A 15,557-nucleotide genomic window follows, 5' to 3' on the forward strand; every position below is an offset into this window, starting at 1 on the left:
ACTCTGTAAATCAACCTGGACAACCCTAAAGCATGCTGCTAGTTGCAGAAGTTTACATAGTCGAATGCACGCAGTTTTAAAACACATAAAACAGGGGTTGTGTGTGGACGCATGAAATTATACACAAACTTGCATGGGTATGATAAGGGACGGGGGAGTCCCAGTGGCGACCTCTGTGGGCAGAGCGGAAGGGATGCAACCAGGAAAGCTACTCAGGACATTGTTATTTGTAATTTTTTTGTTTTTTAAGCCCGGAGGTGGAAGCCCTGAGTTCATTGTATTCACTGTCTGTTCTTTTTCTACGTGTCAGAAATATTTCATAATACAAATAACATTTTAACACGCCAATGCCACTTCCAGGATTTTATGCTAAAGAAATAACTGGACAAGTGTTAAAATATTTAAAGATGTTTGTCTCAGCATTTGTTGAAAAAGCAGGAAAATAGGAAGAGCCGTAATGTCCAGCCGTAGGAGGTTGGTTGGACCGATTACAGCATATTCGCAAGACGGAAGAACAATAGTACCTAACAGTTGCTGAGATCTTAGCACACTCCAGTCACTTTGCAAATAGTCCTGTGAGGGAGGGGCTGTTATTATCCCCATTTTACAGATGAGCAGAGTGAGGCTTTCCAAGGAGGTGTAACTGGCCACCACATTACAGAGTTTGTACTCTCAACCCCTGCTGCTACACTGCCCGGACAGGATCCAACTGGTTCTCGACCCACAGATGACATAAGAGACACCTCGGAAAAATGAATAAATCTCTGACACATGCCACAACACAGATGAACCTTAAAAACATCATACTGGGTGAAAGGAGCCAGAGACAAAAATTCACATATGGAGTAATTCCATCTCTATGAAATATCCAGAATAGGTGAATCTGGAGAGACAGAAAACAGATCTGGGGAATTCCCTGGCAGTCTAGGAGTTAGGGCTCCATTGCTTCCACTGCAGGGGGCATGGGTTCCATCCCTGGTCGGGAAAATAAGATCACACATGCCTCAAAGCGGTGTGGGGCGGGAGGAAGCAGATCTGTGATTGCCATGGGCTGGGGAGAATGGGCAGTGACTGATATTGGGCATGGGGTTTCCTTTTTGGATGAAGTTCTGGAACTAGAGAGCGGTGATGGTTGCAAAGCATCGTGCATGTGCATAATGCCGTTGAATTGTGCACTTTAAAATGGTTAAAATGGGGTTTCTTTGGTGGTCCAGTGGTTAAGACTCCACCTTCCACTGCAGGGGGCACAGGTTCAATCCCTGGTGGGGAAGTTCCGCATGCCCCGAGGTGAGGCCAAAAATAAATAAATAAATAAAATGGTTAAAATGGCAAATTTGACATTATGTATATTCTACCACCACCACCCCCCGCAAAAAAGAAAGAAACTCCACCAAAAAACAAAAAGAGAGAAAATAATAAAGAATCACCTAGAGAAAGTAGTGAAAATATAGATTCCAAGGTTCAGCCTCTTGAGAGAGGCTGGTCGAATATTCAATAATTAATCATTTCAGGATGTTGCTGCCCAAAGTGTAACCATAGACCAGCAGCATCAAGCAGGATTCCACGGGTGCTTGGTAGAAATGCAGAATCTCAGACCCCACCCCGACCTCCTAAATCAGAATCACCCAGACTGGTGATTGGGACGTTCCAGAACGTATGAGAAGCATGCCTTAGAAGACACCTGTGTTGCAGGTGGCTTCCTCAGATCAGTCATTCACTTGCTGGAGGGATATCGTGGGCTTGGTAACTCTCAAGGTGGCACGTGACTTATTAAGGGGGAAAGCGTGCTATAAAACAGCAAATTCGGGATGATCATATTTTGAGGGGAAAGGGACATCTACTTTTATGTGTGTGTAAATTAAATGATTGGGAGGAGGGTGTGGAGAAAAGGGAACACTTGTACACTGTTACTGGGAATGTAAATTGGTGCAGTCACTGTGAGAAAAAAATTTGGAGTTTCCTCAAAAAATTAGAAATAGGGACTTCCCTGGTGGCGCAGTGGTTAAGAATCCACCTGCCAACGCAGGGGACACGGGTTTGAGCCCTGGTCCGGGAAGATCCCACACGCCGCAGAGCAACTAAGCCCATGCGCCACAACTACTGAGCCTGCGCCCTAGAGCCCATGCTCTGCCACCGCAATAAGAAGCCCACGCACTGCAACGAAGAGTAGCCCCTGCTCGGCCAAAAAAAAAAAAAAAAAAAAAAAATATATATATATATATATATATATATATATATATATTACAGATAGAATTATCACGTGATCCAGCAAGCCCACTTCTGGGTATATATCAAAATGAAATCTCTATCACAAAGAGATATCTGTACTCCCCAGTTTATTGCAGCATGATTCACAATAACCAAGACATGGAAACAACCTAAGTGTATGTGGACAGGTGAATGGATAAAGAAGATGTGTATACATACATTGCAATATTTTTCATCTATGAGGAAGGGGGAAATCCTGTCATTTGCAACAACATGGATGAACCTGGAGGACATTATGCTAAGTGAGAAAAGATAGACACAGAAAGACAAATACTGCATGACCTCATTTATACGTAGAATCCAAAAGACAGTCGAACTCACAGAAACAAAGAGTGGAATGGTGGTTACAGGGAGGGGGGAACGGGGGTTGGTCAAAGGGTACAAACTTCCAATTATAAAATGAATAAGTTCTGGTGGTCTAATGTACAGCGTGGTGACTACAGTTAATAATAAAACATTGTACGTTTGAAATTTGCTAAGAGAGTAGGTCATAAGTGTTCTCACCACGTACACACAAAGATGGTAACTATGTGAGGTGACTGATGTGTTAATTAGCTTGATATCGTGGTGATCATTTCACAGCGTATACATATATCAAAACATCATGGTGGTGTTTCCCTCGTGGCGCAGTGGTTGAGAGTCCGCCTGCCGATGCAGGGGACACGGGTTAGTGCCCCGGTCCGGGAGGATCCCACATGCCGCGGAGCGGCTGGGCCCGCGAGCCATGGCCATTGAGCCTGCACGTCCGGAGCCTGTGCTCCGCAACGGGAGAGGCCAGCGTACCGCAAAAAAAAAAAACAAAAAAAACCATCATGGTGAACGCCTTAAATATACGTAGTTTTTGTTTGTCAGTCGTACCTCGATAAAGCTGGAAAAAAATAAATGGTTGGTGGGGATTTTTCTCTCTGTTTTCATGTATTACTTGTGTAATAACAAAATGTATACAATAATAGAATAAAATATAAGTATTCATACTATGTTAATTTATACACATATTCCTATATCTATACATACATACCTATGCATATGCACACATGCATATACATAATTATCTATATATCTGTTTCTACCTATAGCATCGTCATTATCCTGCTCAAAATTCTGCAACGGACTCATACCCTGGTAGCCAGCCCCCAAGAGGATCTTCACTCTGCACCCCACCCCCTTCCCCAGGATTCATGCCTTGTGTAGCTTCTTCCACACTGAACATGGCTGAGCTGTGTAACCAACAGTATATTGCAGAAAAGATGGCATGTCCATTGCTGCGTTATCAAAGACACCATCCTCTCTGGGATCACTCACTCCTCTCGGGGAGCTCAGCGCTATGTCAAGAGGTCATGGCAACCACCTATGGAGACATCCACGAGGCAAGGGCAAGGAACTGAGGCCTTTTGCCAACAGCCAGAGAGGAACTGAATCTGACAGTCATGTGAGTGACCACCCTGGAAACGGTCCTCCTGTCTCTACCAAGCTTTCATAGGATTATACCCCATCCACAGCTTGACAGCCATCTCAGGAGAAACCCCAAGCCAAAACCATCCAGCTAAGCCACTCCTGAATTCCTGACCCACAGAAACCATATGAGATGATAAATGTTTTTTGACGTCCTAAACTACAGGCAATGGATACACACCTAGATTAAAATGTGATGTCCTTACAATGGCCTCCATTCTTCCTCTGATTAATCACTTACTATTCTCCTCATTGCTCACTCTGTTATAGTCCCATCGGCTTCCTTGCTGGAAGCCGAAAGTCCCAAGCATCTCCAGGTCTTTCCCTACTCTTCTCTCTGCCAGGAGAGCTCTGCCCACTGATATTCACAGGGTTCACTCTCTCACCTGCTCCAGGTCTTGGCTGCAACGTCACTTCCTCAGGAGACCTTCCCCGACAGCCCTGCCTGGAATCACCCACCCACTGCAGCCATCCCCCTACTCTGCTCTGTTGTTTTATGCCACCAGGTTTGAGGGAATTTGTTATAGCAGCCATAGGAAGCTAATAGATGGTTGATTAAGTGGACTGGATCAATGGGAAAGTGGATGATTGGATTGATGGATGGATTGTAGGCTAAACAGGAACAGAGAATTGATCGAACGGGTTAAAGAATGAAAGAACATAGGGGTGGGTGAATGGATAGTTGAATGGATGGATGGAGCTTTGGAGAGCTGGAAGAATATCTGAAGAAATTATGGTTGGATAGATAGGCAAATGAGTGGATGAGTGGGTTGGATAAATGCATAAAGGCAAGAACATATGCACAGATGAACGGGTGGTTTGGGTGGAAGTTTGGCTGGATATGGGTATTTGAGGAAGAAGCATGGTACACTGGAAAGAACCAGATTTTATTTTATTTTTTTTATTGGAGTATAATTGATTTACAATGTTGTGTTAGTTTCAGGTGTACAGCAAAGTGATTCAGTTTCACATATATAATCTTTTTCAGATTATTTTCCCTTTTAGGTTATTATAAAATATTGAGTATAGTTCCCTGTGCTATACAGTAAGGTCCTTGTTTGTTATCGATTTTATAAACAGTAGTGTGTATATGTAACCAAAAGTCTGGTTTCTATTTCTGTGGGCCTATTTCTGCTGTATAAATAAGTTCATTTGTATCATTTTTTTTCGATTCCACATATAAGCGATATCATATGATATTTGTCTTTCTCTGGCTTACGTAGTATGATATTCTCTAAGTCCATCCATCCATGTTGCTGCAAATGGCTTTAGTTCATTCTTTTTTATGGCTGAGTAATATTCCATTGTGTATATGCACCACATCTTCTTTATCCACTCATCTGTTGATGAACATCTTGGTTGCTTCCATGTCTTGGCTATTGTAAATAGTGCTGCTATGAACATTGGGATGCATGTATCTTTTCAAATTATAATTTTCTCCAGATATATAGCCAGGAGTGGGATTGCAGGATCATATGATAGCTCTATTTTTAGTTTTTGAAGGAACCTCCATACTGTTCTCCATAGTGGCTGCACCAACTTACATTCCCACCAACTGTGTAGGAGGAAGAACCAGATTTTAGAACCAGACAAACCTTAGCTCTGACCCCAGCTCCCCACAGTGACGTTGGGAAGTATGGCAGCCAAAATGGATCCCCCTTCAATAAAGAACTTACTCAACTGTGAGGACTGCATTTGGCTGACAGCTCCCAGCTGCAGTACCTGCAACTATTATTTTTTTTGGATCGAGATTCTTTTTGGGCAGCCCCCAACCAATGACTTAGCATAGGGGTGGGGGCCGTGCTGGGGCCTGACCACCTCCACCCAATGTGGGACTCATCTAATGGCAATCTGTTTGTTTGTTTTTTTTCCTTTAAATTGAGATAAAATTCAAGTAACACAGAATTCGTCACTTTAACCATTTTGAGGTGTATAATTCAGTGGCATTTGGTACGGCTGCACTCTTGTGCCACCATCACCCCTATCAAGTTCCAAAACATTTTCACCATCCAGAAAGGAAGTGATTAAGCAATCACTCCCCACCCGTCTGGCAACCACCAACCTACTTTCTGTTCCTATGGATTTGTCCGCCGTGCATCTTTGCTCTGCATCTCCCCGTTGGGCTGAGCTCTCTGAGTCGCATGGTCTCAAGCTCTTCCTAAATATACCTTCCTTCCCCCCTTTCCTTTTACAGGTGGCAGACCGACTCCCCCACCTACTCCTCTTCTCCCTCCCCTCTACCTTTCACTGGTGTCCCCCCCCCAATAAATCTCTTACATTGCTAATGCCACAGCAGCATTTGCCTTCTGGAGGACCCAGGGACACAGCAAGCCTCTTGCTCTGAGCTCGAGCTCCCTACCCTACAGAGCTGCACAACTTCTCAGGGTTGCAGGAGGCTCTGCAGAAGTTCTTTTTTTTAAAAAAATAAATTTATTTATTTATTTGTATCTTTATCTTATAAATTTATTTATATTTATTTATTTATGGCTGCTTTGCATCTTTGCTGCAGCGCACGGGCTTTCTCTAGTTGCGGCGAGCAGGGGCTACGCTTCGACGTGGTGCACGGGCTTCTCATTGCGGTGGCTTCTCTTGTTGCCGAGCATGGGCTCTAGGTGCGTGGGCTTCAGTAGTTGTGGCTCGTGGGCTCAGTAGTTGTGGCGCACGGGCTTAGTGGCTCCACGGCATGTGGGATCTTCCCACACCAGGGATCAAACCCCTGTCCCCTGCATTGGCAGGTGGATTCTTAACCACTGTGCCACCAGGGAAGTCCCGCTCTGCAGAAGTTCTGAACACAACCTGGAGGACCCCACAACGTGAATACCTACCTTTATGCAGCATTCACCATGTGCCAGGCGCTGTTTTAAGTCCTTGCGTGGACCCACTCCTAAACCCCATGACACAGGCACCATCATGATCCTTGCTTTTACAGCTGAGAAAACGGAGATCCCTAGAGGCCTTCATCCCCTACCCGGGCAGGTTCCCTTTTCTGGGGAAAACGATTCCCACCACCAAGCAGAAGCAGTTTCCTAAGAGTGAAACTGCAATATCATCTCACCCAGAGGAAGACCATGGCCTCTTCCCCTCAGCTGAGCCAGGATAGCAGCCTGTTTCTGGAAGGATCCGGAAGATTCCAGGCCCCCAGCCTGCAAGTGGACAGTGGGAGGAGCCTGATTCCCAAATTGAACGTAGCCCACCAGGCTGGAGTCCCCCTTCCCCCAGTCCTCTCAGGGATGTCCTGAGGATATCAAACAGCCACCAGAGGGACACCAGTAAGCCTAGCCTTTGCACCAATGCAGGAAGGTGGGTACCAAGGCCCAGGGCAGGGCAGGGGGAAGTCTTGCCTCAGGGCACCTGGGAGTTGGCATCTTTACTTCCTTTTGAAAGAGGAGCAGGAATCAGACAGGCATAAGCACAGCTGGGGCAAGGTGGGGGACACACTTTCCCTGGCAGAGTGAGCAGCAGGTAGCATCCAGCCCTCCCTCCCCTGGGCTCCTTCAGGGCTCTAGGGCACACATCCCCGGTACACACGGACCCCCTTCGAGGACAGCGGCTGGGTCAGAGCAGTCCTGGGAACCCAGGTACCTCAGGGAAATGTTGACTGAATGAAGGAAGGAAGGATTCGGGAGGAAGATGCTGAGCCATGGCTGAGACAGGGGTCTCTAAGAAACGGAAGGAGGGCACTGGTGGGTGGGGGAGAGGGGTGAGAACTTGCTAGAGCTCCACTCCACCAGGGCAGTTTTCGTCTGCTTGCTCACGGCTGTATCTCCAGTGTCTAGAACAGTGCCTGGCACACAGTGGGTTCTCAGTCAATATCTGCTAAATGGCAAACAAAACAAAACAAAATCCCAGGAGCTCTGATTCCCCCTCCTGCCACTGGCAGCTAAACTAAGGAAGCGTCCTGCATTGAGCTATAGCCACGTGCCAAGCACCCATCAAAGGCGGACCACGCGTTCTGTTTTCACTCGATTCTGAGCATGAACATTCAGATAAAGGCAACAGGAACAGCAGCTACCTCTTGGAAACACACAGGTGTCAGGGAATTTTCTGGCGGTCCAGTGATTAGGACTCTGTGCTCTCACTGCTGAGGACCCGGGTTCAATCCTCGGTTGGGGAGCTAAGATCCCACAAGCCGCACGGCGCGCGGCCAAAAAAAAAAAAGAAACGCACACGTGTCAGACATGCTCTGAGCGCTTTAGGCGGGTTGGCTCCGCAATTCCACACTGCTAGTTATTCTTATCTCCATTTCACAGATGAGGAAGCCCTTGGGGCAGGTCACATCGCCAGCAAGAGGCAGAGGCGGAGACCCAAACCCAGGCAGTCAGACTCTCAAATGGTACGATGTGCCCCATTTTACAGACTAAGGAAACTGAGACACCCCCCACCCACCCACCCAAGGGCCCTGTGGGAGCAGAATAACACCCCTGCCCAAGATATCTATATCTTCATCTCCAGGACATGTGTTGGCGGTAGTTACATGGTGAAAGGGACTTTGCAGATTAAATTAAGGGTCTTGAGATGGGGAGATTCTCCTGGATTATGTGGGTGAGCCCAACGTAATCGCAGAGCTCTTACAAACGAAGGAGGGGTCACTATCAGAATCAGAGAAGCAGAGAAGGGGGTGTCATGACAGAAGCACCTCCCACCATGCAAAGGGAGGTAGAGGCCATGAGCCAAGGGATGCAGGCACCTCTAGAAGCTGGAAAAGACGAGGAGGAAATGGATTCTCCCATGGAGCCTCCAGAAGGACCGCAGCCCTGCCCACACCTTGATTTCAGCACATAAGACCCATTTTGGACTTCTAACCGCCAGAAACAGAAGCTAATAAATTTGTGTTGTCTTAAACCACTAAGTCTGTAGTACTTTGTTACAGCAGCTGTAGGACACTCCACAGGCACCCAGCTCTTAAATGGCAGAGGCGGGATTCGAACTCAAGTCTTGCCAAGTTGAAAGCTCTGGATCTTCTCGGGTATCACTTAGATGTGTGAAGTTTGGAATTATTCCAGATGCTTTTTCCTCAGGATTGCTGGGCTCTGTGTGTCTGTGTGTGTGTGTGTGTGTGTGTGTGTGTGTGTGTTGGGGTGGGGTGGGGAGCATGTAGGAGTGAGTCAAGAAACCAGGAATTTGGGAATTCCCTGGTGGTCCAGTGGTTAGGACTCCGAGCTACCAAGGGCACGGGTTCGATCCCTGGTCGGGGAACTAAGACCCTACAAGCATGTGGCCAAAAAAAGAAAAGAAAAATAAAGAAAGAAAGAAAACGAAACCAGGAATTCTACTTTCATGAGGATTAGAGAATCTGGTCCATAATTACGGCAATGACACCTTAGGGCTGCCATGAGAATTAGTGAGTTAACCCATATGGAGCACATAGGGCAGTGCCTGACATGTAAGATGGGGTAACAGTTACTATCATTATATCTTTTTCATGTCTACACACCACCAGCATCAGCTCCTCTCAGTCTTCTCTGCTCAAGAACCTTCCATGGCTCCCCAGTACCCTCAGGATAACATCCAAGACCTTTATGGCAGTTGAGAGTTTTGGGTCCCGGCTCATTTCTCCTAGTGGACCCCACAGTCTGTAACCCAGCAGACTGCCTACTAAGGAATGTCGCTCTCCACTTGGCTCTACAAGGATTGAGTCATTAGTCACTGGAGTTACTCACTTTCGACACACCCTGAAGGGTGTTCAAGGCAGGGATCTGGAATGAGGCACTCTGTGCTCTGGGAAAGCTGGCAGAACAGGCCTTCAGAGAGTTAGATATTTTCAGGAGAAGATTTTATGAACCCAATTTCTTACATCTTCTCGTACTTAGAAAAGCACTAAAGTCATTAACTAAGGTATCTGTTCCTCGTGAGTAGCAGCAACTTTCTACAGAGACGTGTGCTTGACGGCATGTACGCCTTCCCCAAAATCACATAGATGCTGATATCGGAGCAGTTCCTCAGAGCTCTCTGAGAGGCTGTTTGGTGGGCCACAGTCCTCAGTATGTCCCCAAATAAAACTGAAACTCACAGCTCTCAGGTTGTGCATTTCTATTTTAGTCGACAAAACAAAGGCACTCAACCCTCAGGTGCCTGGTTTCAGGGACCGTCTGGACTCTGCTGAGAAGGCACTCAGCCCTCAGGTGCCTGGTTTCAGGAACCGTCTGGACTCTGCTGAGAAGGCCTTGCTGCAGCCTGCATGTATCCTCTAAGTGTGGCTCATCAGACTTTCCTAAACGTCCCCCGCAACCAAACGCACACTGGCCACCATTGCTACTTAGCCACTTCCTCTTCTGGGGCCCCCCATGCACTGTGCTACCTTCACTGGAACATCTTGTTTTCTCATTATGGATCTGTGTGTGTCTGCCCGCCAGGCTGGGAACCCACTGAAGGCAGAGATCTTATTACTGATTGATCGCTGGGCCTCCTCCTTCAAGAAATATTCATAGTGTCTGTCTGTCTGTTTCTCTGCTTTTTTTTTTTTAACTCACAAGGAACCTGAGAGCTGAAGGTCCTAGTTGCTGGGGCACTGGAAATCCTGCAGCACAGAGGAGGAGAAAAGTGGGTCTCAGACCCTTGAGCCCCCAGATAGCTGGCATTGATGGAATATTATTTAGTCATGAAAAGGCAGGAAGCACTGCCTACTACAACACGGATGAACCTCAAAAACATCATGCTCAGTGAGAGAAGCCAGACATGAAAAGGCACATATTGTATGATTCCATTGATATGAAATGTCCAGAATACGAAAATCTATATATGGAGAAAGCAGTTTGGTTGTGGCCAGGGGCTGGGGGAGGAGGGAATTGGGAGTGCCTGCTTAATAGGTACGAGGTTTCCTTCTGGGGTGATGAAAAAGCTCTGGAACTTAGATAGAGGTGGTGGTTGCACAACACTGTGAATATGTTAAATGCCCCTGAATTGTATAATTTTAAATGGTTAGGGACTTCCCTGGTGGTCCAGTGGTTAGGACTCGCGCTCTCACTGCAGGGGCCTGGGGTTCACTCCCCTGGTTGGGGAACTAGGATCCCACAAGCCACGTGGCACAGCAAAAAATAAATAAAATAAAATAAAATAATAAAATTAAATGGTTAATCTTATGTTATGTGAATTTTACTTCAATTACAAAAAAAGAGGGGGATTCCCTGGTGGCACAGTGGTTAAGAATCCGCCTGCCAATGCAGGGGACACGGGTTCGAGCCCTGGTCCGGGAAGATCCCACATGCTGCGGAGCAACTAAGCCCGTGCACCACAACTACTGAGCCTGAGCTCTAGAGCCCGCAAGCCACAACTACTGAAGCCCGCACGCCTAGAGCCCGTGCTCCGCAATGAAGGGTAGCCCCTGCTCACTGCAACTAGAGAAAGCCCGCACACAGCAACGTGGACCCAATGCAGCCAAATAAATAAATAGATAGATAGATAGATAGATAAATTTATTAAAAAAAAAGAGATGGGGAGCTGAGGGAGGAGGGGCTGTAACTTCCGGGTCTGAGGGAGGAGGGGCTGGGGCCTGGACTCCTGGGTCCTGGGGCAGCAGGAGGGGGCCTAGGACACAAACACCTGAGTACCAAGAGGGGAGGAAGCCAGGAAGTTGAGGCTTGTTCTGCCGGAGAGAGAAGAAAACGGTCCAGGTAGAGGAAGCAGTCGCTTTCTGGGAGGGAGGTTTCTCCGATGGAGATGTCATCACTAAGATCGCCCTTCCCACTCAGGCCCGGCCTGTGGGGAACTCCAGCTTGATAGAGAGGAAGAGAGAGGGGAAAGCCAGTGCGGGGAGGAGGAAGGGTCACCAGGGTCCCACACCCGACTGCCTCAGGACAGAAACTACACTCAGAAGGGCAGGCACCTGCAGGTCTGGATTCTCCGTCCCCAAGGAGGTAACAGCTGGGAGGATGGACCTCAGGGGCTAGAAACAATTGCATGAGTTCTGGAAGGGACTGGAGGCCTGGACTTCTGGGTCCCCAAGGGAGGAAGGGTGGAGAGAGCTAGAGGCTCAGATTTCTGGGTCTTGAGGAGGACAAGGGCTGGGAGTTTGAACATTGAAGCTATAAAGTGGGAGGAAGGAAGCTAGGGGTCCCTGGAAGCTAAGGTGCTGCCTGCTTGGTTCTGAGACCGGAAGTGGCAGTTTGGGGTTGAGGTCCTGAAGAGTGTGGAGGTCATATTCTTGGCCTGACAGTGTCTTTGGCTCTGCTGGAACGCCGACAGTCCCACCCCACAACCCAGCCATGTTCCCCAAACCTCTCACGCAGCGCCAGTCCCAGGGTGGAGAGAGGCAGAGGGAGCCTGGACAGGAGAGCATCGGGGGGAGTCCAGAAGCTGGAAGTGCAGGGAGGGGCTGGGAGAGTCTCAGAATCTGGGTGGGAGCAGGACAGCTAAGAGAAACTAGGAGATCAGGACAAAGGACTACGCAAAAGGTAGGGAATGTTTCCCAAGCAGACAGCTGGCTCATTAGAGCGGACCTTTGCCCATTACTTATGCCTGGGAGCCAATGGAGGCCTCAGGGGCGGTGGCCACAATATGACACACCTGTACCCTTAGGGCTGGTTGCTCACCCGAGAGAGACAGAGAGATAAAGTCTCGAGACAGAGATAAAGTCGTGACCTCAGTCCCTGCCCCTCTCTCCCTGCAGACCCCAGCATGTGGGGATACCTGTCCCTGCTGCCTGCCTTCCTGGCATTCTGGGCTACTGCTGGCATCTGGACCGTGTGAGTGTTAGAGGCAGGTTGGACCCCTGGGTCTGAGGGAGGAGGGGCTGGGGGCCTGGACTCCTGGGTCTGAGGGGGGAGGGGCTGGGGGCCCGGACCCCTGGGTCTGAGGGGGGAGGGGCTGGGGCCCTGGGCCCCTGGGTCTGAGGGAGGGGGAGCTAGAAGTCCGGTTTCTGCGCGTAACAGAAAGAAAAGTTTCGTCGAACTCCCTGTACTCTCTTTGATGTCTCCTCGACTTCAGTTTTTCGCTTGCTGTGGCCAACAAGGCTGTGAACCTCACTGAAGGCTTCCCCTATATCAGGTAGTTATGGTGCTTGGGGTTGGGGGGGGTCTGGAGGGAGGAAAGAAGGGGGTCCTGGTTCTGAGGAGCTACAGGATGACCCTTTATCTCCCCCAGTCGATGTGGAAATAGCCCCCCTCAGAGCTGCATCTTCAGCCAGGTGCTCAACTTGGGAGCTGCTTTGGGTAAATACTCCCGCGCACACTTCGTTCGGTGCTAGCCCCACCCAGCCAAGAGGGCCCCGGCACCCAGCCTCCTCCTCCCCCAAATCCAGGAGCTGGGCACTCACTCCAGGACCCACAGTCTCTTCCACCCCACCCCCCACCCCCTACCCAGGAGTCTGGGACTCGGGCCTCCCGCCCACTTCCCTCTCCTCCCAGCCGCCTGGACCTGCATTCTCCGTTACCACCAGCTTCGGGACTGGGGGGTCGGAAAGTGGCCTAACCAGCTGATCCTGTGGACGGGGCTCCTCTGCACCTTGGGCACCTCCATAGTGGGCAATTTTCAGGTGAGACGCAGCAGGCCAGCCCAGGTTCTTGCCCGCCCGAGTCTGGGACTACAACTCCCAGCATCTCTGGGACGCTGGCTTCTGGTTTGGGGGGCTGGTCCCCGCACGGGCTCCTGGGACTTGTATTTCTCTTGTGGCTCTCGGGCCGTGGAGGGAGGGCGTTCTGGTCTCTAGATAGAGGCCTCGTGGGAGGCTCTTTGTAATCATTCCGTTAACCCCTAGGAGTTTGGGGTAATTCACTGCCATAGCCCCATTTAATAATAAAATTTCTCAGTTCATGGGCTTCCCTGGTGGCGCAGTGGTTGAGAGTCCGCCTGCCGATACAGGGGACACGGGTTCGTGCCCCGGTCCGGCAAGATCCCACGTGCCGCAGAGCGGCTGGGCCCGTGAGCCATGGCAGCTGAACCTGCGCGTCGGGAGCCTGTGCTCCGCAACGGGAGAGGCCACAACAGTGAGAGGCCCGCGTACCGCAAAAAAAAAAAAAAAAAAAACTTTCTCAGTTCACTCCCCCTCCCGCCCCCCACCCCGCACCGCGCAGCTTGGCTGGATCCTATTTCCCCAACTAGGGATCGAACCGGGGCCCTGGGGAGTGAAAGCGTGGAGTCCTAATTACTGGACCGCGGGGGAATTCCCCACTTATTCTTAATGTTTGCCATATCGATGGAGTATTCTCTCTGTAGAAGGCACTAGCTTTATACGTTGTGCAGGGTTATTTTAACCCATCTCCACAAGAACTCCAGGGAGGTCCTTCTTGGTCAAATCCCACGGAGATATTTCTTTATCAGCCGGTTCCTGGTGGTCAGAGATGAACCCGGATTCGTAGACTCTAGAAGCTCACATTCTTAGCCACAAAGCTCAGTAGATATTTGTAGAATAAATAAATGGATTAGTAATAGGAGAAATCTTATTGATTTATTTTATCATTTTATTTTTTATCTATTTGTTTTTCAGTATGATGTCTGATTCCAAACCTCTCCCGCCAAAAGGCCGTGGAAGCCGCAGGGTGTTTAGACAAGAGGCTGCCTCCAACTTAACAAAAATTCCCCATGACATTTGCATAGCAAATCATTCACTTATCATGTATTCCTGTGTTCATTAACCTCTTTTCTTTAATTTTTTCCTTTAATTACTATATCCCCCCCGCAGAAGCTTTTTTTTTTTTTTTTTTTTTTTTTTGCTGCTCCCTGCCTCATGTGGGATCTTAGTTCCGGATCAGGGATCCAACCCGAGCACCCTGCGGTGGAAGCCTGGAGTCCTCACCAATGGACTGCCAGGGAAGTCCCCAGAAGACTTTTTTAGACATTTTCTCCTAATCATCCTTTCCCTCCATGAAGATTTTATTTTTTCCCTAATATTTATTTATTTGGTTGCGTGGGGTCTTAGTTGCAGCAGGGAGACTCCTTAGTTGCAGCACGCGGGCTCCTTAGTTGTGGGCTGTGGCCTCCTTAGTCGTGGCTTGCCGGCTCCTTAGCTGTGGCATGCAAACTCTTTGTGGCGGCATGCATGTGGGATCTAGTTCCCTGACCAGGAACTGAACCCAGGCCCTTTGCATTGGGAGCGCAGAGTCTTATCCACTGCACCACCAGGGAAGGTCCCCCCACCCCACCCCACCCCCGCCATGGAGTTTTTAATATGAAAACATTTTAATATAATACATACTATATCTGTAAGCCAGAAACCATTGTAACATTTAATATTTTTTCACCCTCCAAGAACCAATTTTTACCCCCTTGGTGGCAACAATCTGCTCTCTTCCACCCAGGTTGAGAATGAAGGATTTATTCCACTAATATTTTATGAGGCTTGGGCTTCCCTGGTGGCGCAGTGGTTAAGAATCTGCCTGCCAATGCAGGGGACACAGGTTCAAGCCCTGGTCCAGGAAGATCCCACATGTAGCGGAGCAACTAAGCCCATGCGCCACAACCCACGCCTGCGCTCTAGAGCCCGTGAGCCAAAACTACTGAGCCTGCGTGCCACAACTACTGAAGCCCGCGCGCCTAGAGCCTGCGCTCCACAACAAGAGAAGCCACCGCAATGAGAAGCCCACGTGCCACATGAAGAGTAGCCCCTGCTCACTGCAACTAGAGAAAGCCCGTGCGCAGCAACGAAACCCAATGCAGCCAAAAATAGATAAATAAAATAATTAAAAAAAATTTTTTTACCAGGCTCTACTATGTGCCAGGCCTTGCTTTAGGGATGGAGGCCCCAGCAGTGAACAGCAGGTTTAAATAAATGCCTGGCCTCATGGAGCTGTCAATAGCCAATGCACCTAATCAATCAGCCATTCGCCGGGTATGGCAGCTTTCAAGCACAGTCCGTGGAGTTGGTCCTGGTGCCTCCCCGCACGGCATCGTGGCCCTCTCCCTCC

The 15,557-nt window shown here is 48.9% G+C and overlaps 1 protein-coding gene across 1 annotated transcript in view; it reads left to right on the plus strand.

Annotated features, from left to right (window-relative positions):
• The first annotated feature begins 12,270 nt into the window (after positions 1-12,270).
• TMEM150B (transmembrane protein 150B) overlaps positions 12,271-15,557 on the plus strand; it is a 5,689-nt gene continuing 2,402 nt past the window's right edge. The window contains exons 1-5 of the mRNA XM_060000590.1: positions 12,271-12,401; positions 12,643-12,702; positions 12,799-12,866; positions 13,062-13,189; positions 14,952-15,149. Of these exons, the coding sequence (XP_059856573.1) occupies positions 12,334-12,401; positions 12,643-12,702; positions 12,799-12,866; positions 13,062-13,189; positions 14,952-15,149 (522 nt within the window). The 5' untranslated portion in view covers positions 12,271-12,333. The remainder of the gene's footprint in view (positions 12,402-12,642; positions 12,703-12,798; positions 12,867-13,061; positions 13,190-14,951; positions 15,150-15,557) is intronic.

Source organism: Delphinus delphis, chromosome 20, assembly GCF_949987515.2.
Source record: "Delphinus delphis chromosome 20, mDelDel1.2, whole genome shotgun sequence".
In the NCBI taxonomy this organism is placed as follows: domain Eukaryota; kingdom Metazoa; phylum Chordata; class Mammalia; order Artiodactyla; family Delphinidae; genus Delphinus; species Delphinus delphis.